This window comes from Tachypleus tridentatus, chromosome 7 (assembly GCF_004210375.1).
Source record: "Tachypleus tridentatus isolate NWPU-2018 chromosome 7, ASM421037v1, whole genome shotgun sequence".
Classification (NCBI taxonomy): domain Eukaryota; kingdom Metazoa; phylum Arthropoda; class Merostomata; order Xiphosura; family Limulidae; genus Tachypleus; species Tachypleus tridentatus.
In genome coordinates this window covers 91064937-91086367 of record NC_134831.1, presented here as the reverse complement: position 1 = coordinate 91086367, position 21431 = coordinate 91064937, and the positions used below count along the sequence as shown (strand labels likewise).

The 21431-nt window shown below is 30.4% G+C and overlaps 1 protein-coding gene across 3 annotated transcripts in view; it reads left to right on the top strand.

The window, feature by feature from the left end:
• Positions 1–21431, top strand: part of LOC143256181 (uncharacterized) — a 160073-nt gene that overhangs the window by 25673 nt on the left and 112969 nt on the right. For 2 of the 3 annotated variants that reach the window (XM_076513052.1, XM_076513051.1), the window contains exon 1: positions 18281–18874. The exons of the other annotated variant lie outside the window; for it this stretch is intronic. In XM_076513052.1, the coding sequence (XP_076369167.1) occupies positions 18485–18874 (390 nt within the window). In that variant the 5' untranslated portion in view covers positions 18281–18484. Of the gene's footprint in view, positions 1–18280; positions 18875–21431 lie in introns of those variants that run through there. 3 annotated transcript variants of the gene reach the window in all.

The window sequence follows — 21431 nt, the reverse complement described above, 5'->3', positions numbered from 1 at the left end:
AAACAACAGCTTCTAATGTATTTTTTTTTATAATTCGTTATCTAGTTTTTGAGATACGATGATTTTCTTGAATTACAAATGCTTATTTTGAAAAACATGGATATTGAAGAGAACCTGTAATTGAGAAAGCTGACTACAAAGATAACGCAAAAATTAATATAGAAAAGATCGTGTGTGAAACGTTTGCTTTCGAGTTTATTATAAGGTCAGGGCAGGTTGGGATATGTCAAAGTTTGAATGTTTTATGCGCAAATGTATACGGTTTGGTTTCATTTTCGCGTTAGCTGCCCATCATTTTGCGAAAATAAATTAGTCTGTTAGGATTGTTTTGAATTTCGCGCAAAGCTACACAAGTGCGATCTGCGCTAGCCGTTCCTAATTTAACAGTGCAAGAGTGGAGGGAAGGCAGACAGTCATTACCACCCACCGCCAACTCTTGGACTACTCTTTTACAAGCGAATAGTGGGATTGACAGTCATTTTATGACACTCCCATGGTTGAAAGGGCAAGCATGTTTGGTGTGACGAGGATTCGAACGCGCGACCCTCGGATTACGAATCGAGTGCCTCAACCACAAGGCCATGCTGGGCCAAGAAACTAGAAGGAATATAAGTACTCACCACCAACGGCCAAATCTTGGATACTACGTTACAAATGACTAGTTAGATTGACCTTTACATTATAACGTCTCCACAGTTGAAATTGCGAGCGTGTTTGGTGGCTTGGGGATTCAAACACACGACCCTTTGACTGGGAGTAGATCGCCCTCACCAACAGCCCATAAGTTAATATGGGTGTATTGTAAACTGTATAGTTAGTACAAGTTATATGTTGTAAAATAATTATTTGAAAAACGACACATTTCAAAAATATTTACTAGCTTTTGTTAAAGTGTTTCTTACAGAATTAAGTACTTTATGAGGAAAGTCAAACGTAATAACGTCAGTTCGAAAGTGTGAGATTAACATAAAAATGAGTCCTTTTCAGGAGTACATTGATATGAGTTAAACTAGTATATGGGTTATTATGTGTATAACCAGGAATTATGATATATAAAAACTCAAACTATTAGAAAACTGATGAAACATAAAAAAACACTTTGTTTATTAATGAACAAACGGGTTATGTAGTGTAGTTATAAAATAGAAATCTGACCAGAACGATTATGTATGGTCAATATCGATGTCTAAATGTTTTATAATCAAGAACAGAATAAAGCTTATTACTATTTAATCGAAAATTTGGGAACATAGGTCGATTTTAAACAATTGTATTGCCATCTAGTGAATATAATTAAAACTAGTAGTCCACTGCTTTACGGGACGTATAGCATCAAAGCGTTAACTTTTCATACTCACACACTTACAATCTCCACCACTGAGTCTGCTCCATTTGTTTACATATTGGGGTATGTAATACTTAATGGTATTAGTAATATATTTAAAAAGATGGGGTATATAATACTTAATTATTAGTAATATGTTTAAAAATATGGGGAAAATAATACTTCATGATATTAGTTATATGTTTAGAAACATGGGGATTATAGTACTTAATGATATTAGTAATATGTTTAAATACATGGGGTATATAATACTTAATGGTATTAGTAATATGTTTAAATACATGGGGTATATAATACTTAATGGTATTAGTAATATGTTTAAAAACATGGGGTATATAGTACTTCATGATATTAATAATATGTTTAAATACATTGGGTATATAATACTTAATGATATTAGTAATATGTTTAAAAACATGGGGTATATAATACTTAATGGTATTAGTAATATGTTTAAAAACATGGGCTATATAATACTTAATGATATTAGTTATATGTTTAGAAACATGGGGTATATAATACTTAATGGTATTAGTAATATGTTTAGAAACATGGGGTATATAATACTTAATGGTATTAGTAATATGTTTATAAACATGGGGTATATAATACTTAATGGTATTAGTAATATGTTTAAAAACATGGGGTATATAATACTTAATGGTATTAGTAATATGTTTAAAAACATGGGATATATAATACTTAATGGTATTAGTAATATGTTTAAAAACATGAGGTATATAATAGTTAAAGGTATTAGTAATATGTTTAAAAACATGGGGTATATAACACATCATGATATTAATAATATGTTTAAAAACATGGGATATATAATACTTAATGGTATTAGTAATATGTTTAAAAACATGGGGTATATAATACTTAATGGCATTAGTAATATGTTTAAAAACATGGGGTATATAATAGTTAATGATATTAGTAATATGTTTAAAAACATGGGGTACATAACACTTCATGATATTAGTAATATGTTTAAAAACATGAGGTATATAATACTTAATGGTATTAGTAATACGTTTAAAAACATGGGGTATATAATACTTAATGGTATTAGTAATATGTTTAAAAGCATGGGGTATATAATACTTAATGGTATTAGTAATATGTTTAAAACATGGGGTATATAATACTTAATGGTATTAGTAATATGTTTAAAAACATGCGGTATATAATAGTTAATGATATTAGTAATATGTTTAAAAACATGGGGTACATAACACTTCATGATATTAGTAATATGTTTAAAAACATGAGGTATATAATACTTAATGGTATTAGTAATACGTTTAAAAACATGGGGTATATAATACTTAATGGTATTAGTAATATGTTTAAAAGCATGGGGTATATAGTACTTAATGGTATTAGTAATATGTTTAAAAACATGGGGAATATAATACTTAATGGTATTAGTAATATGTTTAAAAACATAAGGTATATAATACTTAATGGTATTAGTAATATGTTTAGAAACATGAGGATTATAGTACTTAATGATATTAATAATATGTTTAAAAACATTGGGTATATAATACTTAATGGTATTAGTAATACGTTTAAAAACATGGGGTATATAATACTTAATGGTATTAGTAATATGTTTAAAAACATGGGGTATATAATACTTAATTATATTAATAATATGTTTAGAAACATGGGGTATATAATACTTAATGGTATTAGTAATATGTTTAAAAACATGGGGTATATAATACTTAATGGTATTAGTAATATGTTTAAAAACATGGGGTATATAATACTTAATGATATTAGTAATATGTTTAAAAACATGGGGTATATAACACTTCGTGATATTAGTAATATGTTTAAAAACATGGGGTATATAATACTTAATGGTATTAGTAATATGTTTAAAAACATGGGGTATATAATACTTAATGGTATTAGTAATATGTTTAAAAACATGGGGTATATAATACTTAATGGTATTAGTAATATGTTTAAAAACATGGGGTATATAATACTTAATGGTATTAGTAATATGTTTAAAAACATGGGGTATATAATACTTAATGGTATTAGTAATATGTTTAAAAACATGGGGTATATAATACTTAATGATATTAGTAATATGTTTAAAACATGGGGTATATAACACTTCGTGATATTAGTAATATGTTTAAAAACATGGGGTATATAGTACTTAATGGTATTAGTAATATGTTTAAAAACATGGGGTATATAATAGTTAATGGTATTAGTAATATGTTTAAAAAGATGGGGTACATAGTACTTCATGATATTAATAATATGTTTAAAAACATGGGGTATATAATACTTAATGGTTTTAGTAATATGTTTAAAACATGGGGTATATAATACTTAATGGTATTAGTTATATGTTTAGAAACATGGGGTATATAATACTTAATGATATTAGTAATATGTTTAGAAACATGGGGTATATAATACTTAATGGTATTAGTAATATGTTTAAAAGCATGGGGTATATAATACTTAATGGTATTAGTAATATGTTTAAAACATTGGGTATATAATACTTAATGATTTTAGTTATATGTTTAAAAACATGGGGTATATAGTACTTAATGGTATTAGTAATATGTTTAAATCATGGGGTATATAATACTTAATGGTATTAGTAATATGTTTAAAAACATGGGGTGTATAATACTTAATGGTGTTAGTAATATGTTTAGAAACATGGGGATTATAGTACTTAATGGCATTAGTAATATGTTTAAAAACATGGGGTATATAATACTTAATGATATTAGTAATATGTTTAAAAATATGGGGTATATAATACTTAATGGTATTAGTAATATGTTTAAAAACATGGGGTATATAACACTTCGTGATATTAGTAATATGTTTAAAAACATGGGGTATATAATACTTAATGGTATTAGTAATATGTTTAAAAACATGGGGTATATAATACTTAATGATATTAGTAATATGTTTAAAAACATGGGGTATATAATACTTAATGGTATTAGTAATATGTTTAAAAACATGGGGTATATAATACTTAATGATATTAGTAATATGTTTAAAAACATGGGGTATATAATACTTAATGATATTAGTAATATGTTTAAAAACATGGGGTATATAATACTTAATGGTATTAGTAATATGTTTAAAACATGGGGTATATAATACTTAATGGTATTAGTAATATGTTTAAAACATGGGGTATATAATACTTAATGATATTAGTTATATGTTTAAAAACATGGGGTATATAATACTTAATGGTATTAGTAATATGTTTAAAAACATGGGGTATATAATACTTAATGGTATTAGTAATATGTTTAAAAACATGGGGTATATAATACTTAATGATATTAGTAATATGTTTAAAAACATGGGGTATATAATACTTAATGGTATTAGTAATATGTTTAAAAACATGGGGTATGTAACACTTCGTGATATTAGTAATATGTTTAAAAACATGGGGTATATAATACTTAATGGTATTAGTAATATGTTTAAAAACATGGGGTATATAATACTTAATGATATTAGTAATATGTTTAAAAACATGGGGTATATAATACTTAATGGTATTAGTAATATGTTTAAAAACATGGGGTATATAATACTTAATGGTATTAGTAATATGTTTAAAAACATGGGGTATATAATACTTAATGATATTAGTAATATGTTTAAAAACATGGGGTATATAATACTTAATGGTATTAGTAATATGTTTAAAAACATGGGGTATATAATACTTAATGGTATTAGTAATATGTTTAAAAACATAATCATCGTACATGCTTGTAACTTTCACAAAGTCATAAATATTGTCAACTTATTACATCACTTTAAAATAAAACAAATTTAAGTATTGTTATTCATATACCAGCATTTTTACAATTCTTTGTAATAAACTGAGAAAAACGCATGTATGGTACACAGGGAAACAAAGGTATGTGTATATATTTCACAATCTAGTGGTAAAAATATAATGACAAATATATATATCAAAGGATATAGAAACGCAATTTGAAATAAAGACCTCGCTGGTTGATTTTTGGTCAAGTGTCCAACAAAATAGTAAAAATATAATAAAATTAGTACAGTAATGGAATCCATATTGAATCATTATTTATTAGTAAAGCTTTGCTTACTGTTTATTGTGATGAACTTCCATAAGTTGTACTTGTAGGACTAGTAGTAACAGAAACAAGCCTTTCTTCATGAACGATAAAAACATGTCCATAGTACAAACTGTTACAACACACGTTTATTATCCGTCATTCACGCTTTCTTAATATTATTTCAGTTTATACCAACTATCATTAATCAGTTTTAAGGATTAAGGTTTGTCACTAACTTTCTGTGTAATTTGTGATGAGCTAATCTCCTCCTCAAAAAAAGTTACAGCGTGCAGAAGAAAATTATAGCTGTTGGGTAAAGGACTGTGATAACAGTGGCAGATTTGTGTTTCTTGAACAGAGTAAAAAACTAAGCCTTTCTATTAAACCCTGGCAAAACAAAGCCTTTCTATTCAAACCTGGCCCGGCATGGCCAAGCGTGTTAAGGCGTGCGACTCGTAATCTGAGGATCGCGGGTTCGCATCCCCGTCGCGCCAAACATGCTCGTCCTCCCAGCCGTGGGGGCGTTATAATGTGACGGTCAATCCCATTATTCGTTGGTAAAAGAGTAGCCCAAGAGTTGGCGGTGGGTGGTGATGACTAGCTGCATTCCCTCTAGTCTTACACTGCTAAATTAGGGACGGCTATCACAGATAGCCCTCGAGTAGCTTTGTGTGAAATTCCAAAACAAACAAACAAACAATCTATTCAAACTTTTAGAACTACTAAAGATGTTTGTATTTATCTGTAAGTAATAATTCTGTGTTCAACAAATTTGCATGTTCAGACATATGTGATGAGCATTTGTATTCCATTTCTTTATGAAGGGACTCTAAGTAAGGGTGAAAGGATAAGGAATGGTACAGTGTGAGTGTGTATGTACATATAATTAACAATGGTACAGTGTGTGTGTGAGTGTGTATGCACATATAATTCACAATGGTACAGTGTGTGTGTTTGTGAGCGTGTATGCACATATAATTAACAATGGTACAGTATGTGTGTGAGCGTGTATGCACATATAATTAACAATGGTACAGTATGTGTGTGTGTATGCACATATAATTAACAACGGTACAGTGTGTGTGTGAGCGTGTATGCACATATAATTAACAATGGTACAGTGTGTGTGTGAGCGTGTATGCACATATAATTAACAATGGTACAGTGTGTGTGTGAGCGTGTATGCACATATAATTAAGAACGGTACAGTGTGTGTGTGAGTGTGTATGCACTTATAATTCACAATGGTACAGTGTTTATGAGCGTGTATGGACATATAATTAACAATGGTACAGTGTGTGTGTGAGTGTGTATGCACATATAATTAAGAACGGTACAGTGTGTGTGTGAGTATGTATGCACATATAATTAAGAACGGTACAGTGTGTGTGTGAGTGTGCACGTATAATTAACAATGATACAGTGTGTGTGTGTGTATGCACGTATAATTAACTAAATTTTTTGTTACGTTAACTTTTATAACGGATTCCTAACATTGTTTGGATCGCAAGTGCTAGAATAGAGATATTAAATACAGTCAAAGAAAACCTAAAAACTTCATCTGAAACAACTCAGAAGTTAGAGTTACTCCAAAATTTATATCATGTCAATTGTCCTTACTCACGTAAAAATCGTTCTAAATAAAAAGAAACATGACATTCCTGTCTTACAGGAATAAAAGTGTGAACTAACATATCACAATATTATAAACATGTACGGACGCAAAAAAGGTTTATTTGAAAACATGAAAACAAACCAGGATTGTCCAAAAACATCAAGTACAAAATAATCTCATTCAACCACTAAATACTATTAAGTAAAGGACATATCTATAGTGTTAAGTAAAGGACATAGCTATAATATTAAGTAAAGTAGATATCTATAGTATTAAGTGAAAAACATATCTATATTATTAAGTAAAGGACATATCTATAGTATTAAGTAAAGGACATATCTATAGTATTAAGTAAAGTACATATTTATAGTATTAAGTGAAGAACATATCTATAGTATTAAGTGAATAACACATCTATAGTATTAAGTAAAGGACATATCTATAGTATTAAGTGAAGGACATATCTATAGTATTAAGTAAAAGATATATCTATAGAAGTAAGTAAAGGACATATCAATAGAAGTAAGTGAAGGACATATCTCTAGTATTAAGTGAATAACACATCTATAGTATTAAGTAAAGGACATATCTGTAGTATTAAGTGAATAACACATCTATAGTATTAAGTAAAGGACATATCTGTAGTATTAAGAAAAAGACATATTTATAGTATTAAGTGAATAACACATCTATAGTATTAAGTAAAGGACATATCCGTAGTATTAAGTGAATGACACATCTATAGTATTAAGAAAAGGACATATATATAGTATTAAGTGAATAACACATCTACGGTATTAAGTAAAGGACATATCTACAGTATTAAGTAAAGTACATATCTGTAGTATTAAGTAAAGGACATATCGATAGTATTAAGTAAAGGACATATCTATAGTATTAAGTAAAGTACATATCTATAGTATTAAGTAAAGGACATATTTATAGTATTAAGTGAAGAATATATCTATAGTATTAAGTGAAGGACATATCTATAGTATTAAGTAAAGGACATATCTATAGTATTAAGTAAAGTACATATCTATAGTATTAAGTGAAGAACATATCTATAGTATTAAATGAATAACAATCGATAGTATTAAGTAAAGTACATATCTGTAGTATTAAGTAAAGGACATCTCTATAGTATTAAGTAAAGGACATATCTATAGTATTAAGTAAAGTACATATCTATAGTATTAAGTAAGGTACATATCTATAGTATTAAGTGAAGAACACATCTATAGTATTAAGTGAATAACACATCTATAGTATTAAGTGAAGGACATATCTATAGTATTAAGTAAAGGACATATCTATAGTATTAAGTGAAGAACATATCTATAGTATTAAATGAATAACAATCGATAGTATTAAGTAAAGGACATATCTATAGTATTAAGTAAAGTACATATCTATAGTATTAAGTGAAAAACATATCTATAGTATTAAGTAAGGTACATATCTGTAGTATTAAGTAAAGGACATATATATAGTATTAAGTGAATAACACATCTATAGTATTAAGTAAAGCACATATCTATAGTATTAAGTGAATAACACATCTATAGTATTAAGTGAAGAACATATCTATAGTATTAAGTAAAGGACATATCTATAGTATTAAGTAAAGTACATATCTGTAGTATTAAGTAAAGGACATATCTATAGTATTAAGTAAAGGACATATCTATAGTATTAATTAAGTACATATCTATAGTATTAAGTAAGGTACATATCTATAGTATTAAGTGAAGAACACATCTATAGTATTAAGTGAATAACACATCTATAGTATTAAGTAAAGGACATATCTATAGTATTAAGTGAAAACATATCTATAGTATTAAGTATAGTACTATCTATAGTACTACATATCTGTAGTATTAAGTAAAGGACATATATATAGTATTAAGTGAATAACACATTTATAGTATTAAGTGAAGAACATATCTATAGTATTAAGTAAAGGACATATCTATAGTATTAAGTAAAGTACATATCTGTAGTATTAAGTAAAGGACATATCTATAGTATTAAGTAAAGGACATATCTATAGTATTAATTAAGTACATATCTATAGTATTAAGTAAGGTACATATCTATAGTATTAAGTGAAGAACACATCTATAGTATTAAGTGAATAACACATCTATAGTATTAAGTAAAGGACATATCTATATTATTAAGTAAAGTACATATCTATAGTATTAAGTGAAGAACACATCTATAGTATTAAGTAAAGGACATATCTATAGTATTAAGTGAAGGACATATCTATAGTATTAAGTAAAGGACATATCTATAGTATTAAGTGACAAACATATCTATAGTATTAAGTAAAGTACATATCTGTAGTATTAAGTAAAGGACATATCTATACTATAAAGTGAAGCACATGTCTATACTATTAAGTAAAGAACATATCTGTACTCTTTAGTGAGGATCATACCAAATTCTGTTTAGTAAAGGAATTGTCTATACTATTAAGTAAAGGACATATCTATAGTATTAAGTAAAGGACATATCTATAGTATTAAGTGAAGGACATATCTATATTATTAAGTGAAGGACATATGTATACTATTAAGTAAAGGACATATCTATGCTATGCAGAATAGTAGCTTACTTTAACATAAAGCACATATTAATAATGTAGAAGTACAGCTTACTTTGACCTGAAACTAATATTAATTGTACACAAGCAGAGCTTACTGTGATCTCAAGCTAGTACTTATTAGAGCAGAAGTACAGCTTACTCTGACCTCAAGGTTGTACTTATTAGTGCAGAAGTACAGCTTACTCTGACCTCAAGGTAGTACTTATTAGTGCAGAAGTACAGCTTACTCTGACCTCAAGGTAGTACTTATTAGTGCAGAAGTAAAGCTTACTCTGATCTCAAGCTAGTACTTATTAGTGCAGAAGTACAGCTTACTCTGACCTCAAGGTAGTACTTATTAGTGCAGAAGTACAGCTTACTCTGACCTCAAGGTAGTACTTATTAGTGCAGAAGTAAAGCTTACTCTGACCTCAAGGTAGTACTTATTAGGCAGAAGTACAGCTTACTCTGACCTCAAGGTAGTACTTATTAGTGCAGAAGTACAGCTTACTCTGACCTCAAGGTAGTACTTATTAGTGCAGAAGTACAGCTTACTCTGATCTCAAGCTGGTACTTATTAGTGCAGAAGTACAGCTTACTTTGACCTGAAACTAATATTAATTGCACACAAGCAGAGCTTACTGTTATCTCAAGCTAGTATTTATTAGAGCAGAAGTACAGCTTACTCTGATCTCAAGCTAGTACTTATTAGTGCAGAAGTACAGCTTACTCTGACCTCAAGGTAATATTAATTGTGCACAAGTACAGCTTACTTTGAACAAAAAACTAATATTCATATTTCATAAGTTCAGCTTACTCAGACCAAGAGCTAATATTAATAATGCAGAAGTACAGCTTACTTTTACCTAAAGTTAATAATAATAGAGAAGTACACCTTACTTTCAATTAAGCAAATATAAATAGTACACAAGAACTGCTTACTCTGACCTAAAACTGGTATTAATAGTGCAAAGGTACGGCTTATTTTGATCTAAAGCTCATATCAATAGTGCAGATGTACACATAACTTTCACCTGAGTCTAATATTAATATTTCAGAAGTACAGCTTGATTTCATCTAATGCTAATATTAATAGTGAGAACTACACCTTACTTTGACCTAGAGCTAGTATTAATAGCACAGAAGTAGAGCTTACTTTGACCTACAGCTAATGTTAATAGTGAAGAAATACAGTTTAATTTAACTCAAAGCTATTATTAATGATACTGTATTATAGCATATTCTGACCTAAAGATCAAATTAATAGTGCAGAAGTACAGTTAACTTTCACCTAAAGCTTATATTAATAGTGCAGAAGTACAGTTAACTTTCACCTAAAGCTTATATTAATAGTGCAGAAGTACACCTTACTTTGACCTAAAGCTCATACTAATAGTTCACAAATAAATCTTACTCTGACCTAAAACAAAAATCAATAGTGCAGAAGTGCAGTTTACTGTGATATTAAGCATATATCAATAGTAATACAAATTACTTTGAACTAAAGCTAGTATTAATAGTGAAAACTACACATTACATATACCTGAAGCTAATAATTATAGGCCAGAAGTACCACTTACTTTAGTCTAAAGCTCAGATTAATAGTACACAAGTACAGCTTACTTTGACCTAAAGCTAAAATTACAGTGCAGAAGTACAGCTTACTTTGACGCAAAATTAATACTAAAAATGCAAAAGTGCACCCTACTTTCACCAAAACGTAATATTAAAAGTGCTGAACTACAGCTTTCTTTCACCCGAAGCTAATATTAACAGTCCATACGTAAAACTTACTCTGACCTAAATGTAATATTATTAGGGCAAAGAAACATCTTACTTTGTTTTAATACTAGTATTAATAGTGCAGAAATACGGTTTACTTTGACCTAAAGATAGTACTAATAGGTCAGATGTATAGCTTACATTGACGTAAGGCTAATATTAATAATACAGAATACAGCTTTCTTTCATATAAAAATAATATTAATATTGCAGAAGAACATCTTACTGTCACATAAAGCTAATATTAATAGTACAGAAGTACAGCTTACGTTGATCTAAAGCTCATATTTAAAGTATAAAAATACAGTATACATTGACCTAAAGCTAAAACTAATAGTGCATAAGTACTGCTTAATTTGCCCTAAGGCTAATATCAACAATACAAAAGTACACCTTACTTTAACCAAAAGCTAGTATTAACATCGCAGAAGTTGAGCTTATTTTGACCTAAAGCGAATATTAATAAATTAGAAATTACTCCTTACTATCACTTAAAGCTAAAATAAATAGTGCAGAAGTAAAGCTTACTTTGATCTAAACCTCATATCAATAGTATAAGGTAACGCTTACTCTGACCTAAAACTAAAATTAATAGCACAGAGATATAGCGTACTTTGACCTAATGCTACTAGTGACAATGCAAAATTACACCTTGCTTTCACCAAAAGGTAGAATTAATAGTGCAAATGTACAGCTTACTTTCACCTAAAGCTAATATTAGTAGACCTGAAGTGCACCTTAGTTTGACCTAAAACTAATATTAGTAGCGCAGACGTACACCTTACTTTGACTTATAGCTAATACCAATAGTGCGGAAATACACCTTACTTTGATCTTAAGTAAATATTAATAGAGCAGAAGTACACCTTACTTTGACTTAAAACAAATACTATTAACCCAGAAGTAGAGCTTACTTTGAGCTGTAGCTCATATTAATAGTATAAAAGTTCAGCATACTTTGACCTAAAGCTAATATTAATAGTGCAGAAGTACAGTTTACTTTGACTTATATATTTAAAAACGACTGGTATGGATAAAGATAATGTGTGCGTATAATGTTTTCTACGTTTTGTGGAGGAAACTTATTGATGTTGATGAAGTATTGTTTTATTTTGCCTAATTCGTCCTTAATTTTATCTGTTTAGTATAGTTTTATGGCTGTGTTTATTTGGTTTCTTAGTATGTTGAGTTTTTGTTTTGTTTCATGTGCTGAGTCCCAAGGAATGTATAGTCCAGTATGGGTGATTTTTCGGTGGATTTCTGTTTTAAATTGTGTATCGGTTCTTGTAATTTTGAGGTTAAGAAATGATATTTGATTGCTTTCTTCTTGTTCATATGTGAAGTTAAAGTTGGGATGTATAGAGTTAATGTTATTGAAAAAATTAAGTGTGTGTTCTGTAGATGTGAATCCCGCAACCGTGTTATCTACATCTGTACCAGTATAGTGGTGGATGTAATGCTGTGTTAATTGCTTGTGTTTCAACTTGTGTCATAAAAATATTGGCTAGAACTGGTAATACTGGGTTGCCCATGCTTAGGCCATTTGTTTGTATATACTTGTGGTTGTTGAACATGATGTTTGTCTTCATCGTGGTGAATTCTATGAGGGTTGCTAATTGGTTGCTGGGAATGTCTATAGATGGGTTAGGGTCTTGGATATAGAGTTCTAAGACTATCTTGCAGGCTTCAGTGGTTGGGACTTCTCTAAAGAGGGATATAACATCGAAACTGACCATTAAGGCTTTATGATTAAGTTGATTAAGATTAGACTTGAAATTAAAAGAGTCTTTGATGAATGAGCTGGCTGATATTACATATTTGGAGAATGTCCATGCTATGTATTTACCAAGATTGTAATTAAACAATTCATATGTAGACATTATTGGTCATAATTGACAAACTGGTTTATGAGGTTTGGGGATGCCGTATATTTGTGGTGTGCGTGAGTCGGTTTTACGTAGGTAGGAATAAAGTGTTTGTGAAATTGTGTTGGCTTTTTTCATTTGTAGTAGTAATTTGTTCAGTTGCATTTCGTGTGTCTTTGTTAGATTTGTGTGTATTAGTTTAACTTTGTTCGTGTCTGATAGGATGTTCTTCATTTTTTGGATGTATTCATTCGTGTTCATTATGACTATAGCGTCATATATAGAGTTTTTGGCTTGTTTTAGGTTTTTAATGGAATTAATGTCTCTTTTTATAAGGTTGTTTTTTAGTTTTCTGTTTTGTGAAATTATAGTGATAGTTTTGTGAGAAAATTCTTTGAAAAAATCGTTTAAGATGTTGTTTTTAGGTTTTCTGGAAAATAAATTTTTTTAATTTTTTCCTGGGAAGTTTGGCTGTTGGATGTCAATAGAATTGTCTTAGTTGTCTACTTTCTGTTGGTTGTTTTCAGTTGTTTTTCTTGTTTTTGTTTTCTGTGGAGAGTATCACAAGTCTCCTGGTTGAGTCTTCTAAACATTCTTGAATTTCTGTGGTTGGAATGTACCTTGGTGCTATTGCGAAGTTGAGTCCTTTGTTAAGTAGATGTATCTCGTCTGTGTTTAATTGTCGGTCGTACCTGTTAATTATGAGGTTAGTCAACGGTTTGTCGTCTCGGTGTCTCTTCTGTTGTTTACATCTTAGTTTTTCTAGTTTTTTGTTGTGCAGATCTTTTTGTTTCTGTCATTCCTTGTGTGGATTTGGTTTATGTTTCGTTTTATAAGTCCGTAAATCTCTGGTTTAATGCAGCATGCCAGTTGTTGGTCTCGGTTCATGTTTTGTTTTTGTAATTCATGTAGTTCTGTGTATTTCGTGTTCAACATGGCTTTAAGTAGTTTTTTCTGTAAATTTTGGATAATGTTTGTACATTGATTAAAATTTGTTGATAGTTTTACCTTTACAAAGTTTGGGATTTGTTGTTCCTTTCTAGGACATGAAACAAAACAAAAACTCAATATACTAGGAAACGAAATAAACACAGCCATAAAAGTATGCTCGCCAAATAAAATTAAGGACGAATTAGACAAAATAAAACAATACTTCATCAACATCAAAAAGTTTTTTCCACATCCCGAAGAAAACATTATACGCACACACCTAGACGAAAGCGAAATTAACTAACAAAAGTAAATATATCCCACAAATTAAAAAATCACGAAACCATATACTGCTGCATACCATATATTCCCGACATCAGCAGAAAAATAACCAACATTTGGCAAAAACTAGTAACAAAATTAGATATTCAAGTTAATACCAAATATATTCAAAAACCAGGCACAAAACTAAGGTCTATACTATGTAAAAACTAAACTGACAAACACCACACCAACATTATTTACAAAATACAATGTGATAACTGCCACGACTTCTATATTGAAGAAACAAGTAGAAAAATGGAAACCAGATTCAAAGAACATAAAAAGTCACATTCACAAGTTTTCGAACACTGAAAATCAAATAAACACAACATAACCATAGAAAACACCCAAACACTAAATAAAGAAACAAACATAAACAAACGCAAAATTAAAGAAGCCTTACTTATACAACAACTCAAGTTCAAAATAAACCAATACAAAGGCACTCCTTTATACCTATACTAATAAATATAATCAAACATCTAAGCTCGCCCTCTACATTCCTACACTCAATTACACAACCGCCTTGTGGTCAGCTACCGGTCAGTAACCCTTTCTTTGTGAACTTGACTTGTTCCCTCATCTATTAGTGCTTTCTCCCCCCATATCATCCGTTTTTAAATATATAATTTTCTGTGCAAGTAGGTTTTCTCGTCATAACGGATTTTTCTGAAAGCTAATATTAATAGTGGAGTAGTAGAGCTTACTTTAACTTAATGATAATATTAATAGTGCAGAGAAACATTTTACTTTGTCCTAATGCTAATATTAATAGTGCAGAAATACGGCTCACTTTGACCTAAAGCTAGTACTTATACGTCAGATTTACAGCTTACTTTGACGTAAGGCTAATATTAATAATGCAGAATACAGCTTTCTTTGACATAAAGCAAATAGTAATATTGCAGAAGAACAGCTTACTTTGACTTAAAACTAATATTAATAGTGCAGAGGTACACCTTATTTGAACCTAAAGCTAATATTAATAATGCAGAAGCAAAACTCACTTTGACCTAAAGCTAATTCTAATAGTGCAGAAGAACATCTTTGAACGGATAATAATATTAATAATACAGAAAAACAGCTTAATTTGACCTAAAGCTAATGTTAATTGGGTAGAAGTACAGCTTAGATTGACCTAAAGCTTGCATTAGTAATGCTAAAGAACACCTTACTTTTACGTAAGATAAATATTAATAATGCTGAAGAAGAGATTGCTTTGACTTACAACTAACATTAATAGATCAAGAGACCAGCTTATTTTGACCTAAAGCTAATATTAATAGTGCTGAAGAAAAGCTTACTTTGATTTAAAGTTAGTATTAATATTGCAGCAGTACATCTTAGTTTGACCTAAAGTGATATTAATAGTGCAGAAGTACAGCTTAGATTGACCTAAAGCTGATATTAATAGTGCATAAGTACAGCTTAGTTTGACCTAAAGTGATATTAATAGTGCAGAAGTACAGCTTAATTTGACCTAAAGTGATATTAATAGTGCAGAAGTACAGCTTAGTTTGTCCTAAAGTGATATTAATAGCGCAGAAGTACAGCTTACTTTGTCCTAAAGCTGATATTAATAGTGCAGAAGTACAGCTTAGTTTGACCTAAAGATAATATTAATAGTGCATAAGTACAGCTTACTTTGTCCTAAAGCTGATATTAATAGTGCAGAAGTACAGCTTAGTTTGACCTAAAGCTAATATTAATAGTGCATAAGTACAGCTTACTTTGTCCTAAAGCTGATATTAATAGTGCAGAAGTACAGCTTAGTTTGACCTAAAGCTAATATTAATAGTGCATAAGTACAGCTTACTTTGTCCTAAAGCTGATATTAATAGTGCAGAAGTACAGCTTAGTTTGACCTAAAGCTAATATTAATAGTGCATAAGTACAGCTTACTTTGTCCTAAAGCTGATATTAATAGTGCAGAAGTACAGCTTAGTTTGACCTAAAGCTAATATTAATAGTGCGTAAGTACAGCTTACTTTGTCCTAAAGCTGATATTAATAGTGCAGAAGTACAGCTTAGTTTGACCTAAAGCTAATATTAATAGTGCATAAGTACAGCTTACTTTGTCCTAAAGCTGATATTAATAGTGCAGAAGTACAGCTTAGTTTGACCTAAAGCTAATATTAATAGTGCATAAGTACAGCTTACTTTGTCCTAAAGCTGATATTAATAGTGCAGAAGTACAGCTTAGTTTGACCTAAAGCTAATATTAATAGTGCATAAGTACAGCTTACTTTGTCCTAAAGCTGATATTAATAGTGCAGAAGTACAGCTTAGTTTGACCTAAAGCTAATATTAATAGTGCATAAGTACAGCTTACTTTGTCCTAAAGCTGATATTAATAGTGCAGAAGTACAGCTTAGTTTGACCTAAAGCTAATATTAATAGTGCATAAGTACAGCTTACTTTGTCCTAAAGCTGATATTAATAGTGCAGAAGTACAGCTTAGTTTGACCTAAAGCTAATATTAATAGTGCATAAGTACAGCTTACTTTGTCCTAAAGCTGATATTAATAGTGCAGAAGTACAGCTTAGTTTGACCTAAAGCTAATATTAATAGTGCATAAGTACAGCTTACTTTGTCCTAAAGCTGATATTAATAGTGCAGAAGTACAGCTTAGTTTGACCTAAAGCTGATATTAATAGTGCAGAAGTACAGCTTACTTTGTCCTAAAGCTGATATTAATAGTGCAGAAGTACAGCTTAGTTTGACCTAAAGCTAATATTAATAGTGCAGAAGTACAGCTTACTTTGTCCTAAAGCTGATATTAATAGTGCAGAAGTACAGCTTAGTTTGACCTAAAGCTAATATTAATAGTGCAGAAGTACAGCTTACTTTGTCCTAAAGCTGATATTAATAGTGCAGAAGTACAGCTTAGTTTGACCTAAAGCTAATATTAATAGTGCATAAGTACAGCTTACTTTGTCCTAAAGCTGATATTAATAGTGCAGAAGTACAGCTTAGTTTGACCTAAAGCTAATATTAATAGTGCATAAGTACAGCTTAGTTTGACCTAAAGCTAATATTAATAGTGCATGAGTACAGCTTACTTTGTCCTAAAGCTGATATTAATAGTGCAGAAGTACAGCTTAGTTTGACCTAAAGCTGATATTAATAGATAACTCATTTTTTAGGTTTGCGCTTCACGACAAAATAAACTAACAGAAATCAACATTTATTTCTAACGTTTCACTTATTGTTTTTCGTTTTTTTAATGCGCTGAAATAAACTTAAAGTATTAATAAACACAAGAGACATTTTATTATAACATATTTAATTCAACTCAAAACTAGGCAACAGTTATACAACTGTTATTACTTCTAAACTACGTTTTCCCGCCTTCTGATGTTACATAACAATAAAAATGGTTTTCGTTTGATTAAATGTTTGGAATTATTATTTATATTGTTTATTTTATATATATGTATGCATTTGCATGTCACGTCTATAAAAATATTTATCTTGTCCTCAAGATTTTCGCATTTTTCTTTGTGGTTGTAGAGATATTTGTGTGTTTAATATTTAATGCTAAAGGCGTAACAGAGATATTTTTTTCGTACAACATCTCTCAAATTTGAATGTATTGCCTACTAGATGGCAGTATAATTTTCACGTAGCACTACGTTCGCTGAACAAGGGGTAGTCGTGAGTGCACCTTCTGAAGCCTTTTGTACTTTTGGGTTCTCGTTCGAGGGTAAGTCGCAGTACGAGAGCTGTTAGTTGTTTTAACCTTGATGCAGGAGTCTCATGGGTTTAAGGGGAACATGGCGCGTGCTAAAGTCCCGTGCGTCGAAAAAAGTGCTTCGTGATGAAGAGTTGATGATGTTATTTCGTCTTCCAAAAAAAAATAGTTGTCAGGTAAACAGTTAAATTTCCTGAATTATCTCAACATGGATAGAAGTAAAGAAGTTTCTCATAAAAACGTTCATAAAACTACTGAAAACACCAAGGGTAAAGACGTAAATTCATCAGGTGATTCCTGGTTTATTCCAACCCAGTGTGTGTGCTCAAAGCTACAATTAATCGCATCAAGAAATTGTGTCCAAGGAAAAGGAGTCCCCTCGGACATTAAAGGGGGCCCACGACGTTGTTGGGGCGAACCGATGATATTTGTGTGGGTTCTGTGTATCGTTTCTCTCGGCCTTTCCGCCGTGTCTGGACTAAAACTGTGGTACATGAAAGACCAGTTGTTGCTCTTAGAGACAAAATACAGCAAACTGGAAGCAAGGATACCAGTATTTAATGATGTGAAATTACAGATGGATGCATTCGTAAGAGAGGTAGGGCTTGGCATTTTCTGTTGAAAAGATATTGTATTTTAAACGCCTGTAACTCATGTCACAATACAATGGAAACAATGATGTTCAACTACAAGTTATGCATGTTGGAAACACAATGTATAAACAGTACTAAATAAACTGACATTTACCTGTTAGGGACTTGGAATATATTTATATAAAAACTCGTGATGATGAGAAACTCGCTTGAAGTAAAAATGTATCTCAAGACGGCTAGTATGGGTTTTAACACTTGCTAATAAAGCAGAGAACAACGTTTCGACCTTCTATGATTTCTAAAATTTGATGTCTTGAATTTTCTTTATTTCAAAACTTTTGTTTTCTGTGACTCAATTTTTGGATCAAAACATTTTATTTTGAAGAGTCTTATCAACATTTTGTAAACAATAAATTGGAGAAATCGTCAATGGTAGGTCAACTAACAAAAATAATTATATATTTCGAAGTATATTTATATATCGTAGTAAATACTTAATACCTTTCGTAAGGAACATCTGAAGTTGTAATTCTACGAGTTCGTAATTTGACTTTAAAAATATCGACAGAAAATGTTCTCTTTTATTGAAAAGTTATGAGACGTGTGAATCAACATCGAAAGTTAGTGTTTCGTGTATTGTAAATCATAACGAGAGACCCTTACGTCTCAAAGTGACTCCTGACGAAAGATTTTATCGGTTAATTATTGTAGGTAAAACAGTTGATATGTTATCCATTTGTCTATTTAAAAATTCCAGGGATTTTTTTTTTAACCGTGGAAACAGTTTGTTGTGTGGAATGAATCTTTGAATAATTAACTATTTATGACAATGGCTTGTTATGAGAAATCAGTCTGTTTCGAATTTCCAAAGAATAAATAACTGAATCAGGGAAATTTAATTATAAAATAATAATAGCTGTAAATATACATATATTTGTGTTTTAAACTGAACACTCTGAAGATTCATGGCTTCATGTATTACATGTTTTATTGTATTTGTTATTCAAATACTTTACAAAACTGAAGTTCGAGGATTAATTATGTGTGAAACATGTTTATAAAGTTGACACTATCGAAAAGTATGCCATAGATAAATCAATTACAAGGAAGATGATCTGATAGATTAACGAACTGAGGAGTGGGTGTGACAGACGGTTGAATTCATATTTGATAAACTGTTCAGAAAGATGAAAGTATACTTAAGACATTCTTAATGGCTGCATATGTCTAGCAGTTTTGGACGACGTTTCGAATTACTAATGCACATCTGGATGAATTCGTGTCAAAGTGGATTTACCATCCACAAAGAGTGAATCTGTGTGAAACGTTTTGAATTAATTAACAGTTTTATGAACAAATTATTAAGCAGTGATATAAATACACTTAGTAACAGAAGAAAGTTGTTTCTAATAAAGGTTCTCTCTTTCGAGTACAAAATACAGTTTCTTATTGCTCGTTGCTATACTGCTTCCTATCGTAGAATGAATCAGTCTGTTAATCTGTTTAGGCCTATTTGAAGTGTGAGGGGTTTAGTGTGATAATAGACGTGCATTTACTTATGTGCATTACGCAATCCAAAATATTACAATTTCCTGCCTCGCAAAGATACAAGTTATGTTGTAAAAGGTGGTTTAATCTCAGAGAACGCGGAAACATTCATGATTTATTGAAAAATGTACGTAAAAACGTATATATGTTATACGTAACAAGTAAACCAGTTGTATTATATCTCTGTAAGTTACACAGTTAAGTCAACGTATACAACAGGCTAAACGTGTAAAATATTTAAGCAGTATTTACGGATTTAACATTGTTAATTAAATTACTCTTCTAGTAAAGACTGAGGTGCTTAAACTGACAATTATTTGATTATTTTCTGTATCTTTATTTTCCTGTTCATTTCCTGTGATATTTGTTATGCAGTTTTAACTTCCGGTATGCGATTTTATTCAAAGTTTTAAGCCCCCCTGTGGGGACAACGATAAGTCTACAGATTTACAATGTTAAAATCAGGGGTTCGATTCCCCTCGGTGGACACAGCAGATAACCCGATGTGGCTTTGCTATAACAAATACACACACACACACACACACACACACACACACACACGCACGCACACTTATGAAATTAAGCAAAGTTTTAGAATAATTCAGATTTAATTGTGACAATAAGGACGTTTTACAATATTTGGTACAAAGAAATATATTTCTTGAGGCGATTATTATCTAAAAGAGTTGTTTCAAATATTAACGACTAAACTTAATAAATTAATTTTATAACCATATATTTTCATATCGAGATTTTCAATGAAAAGGCCCAGCATGGCCAGATGGTTAAGACATTCAACTCGTAATCCGAGGGTCGCGGGTTTGTATCCTCGTCACACCAAACATGCTAGCCCTTTCAGCCGTGTGAACATTATAAAGTAACAGTCAATCCCCCCCTATTTGTTGCTAAAAGAGTAGCCCAAGAGTTGGCGGTGGATGGTGATAAATGTTTGCCTTCCCTCCACTTTTACACTGTTAAATTAAGAACGGCTAGCGCAGATAGCCTGCATGTAGC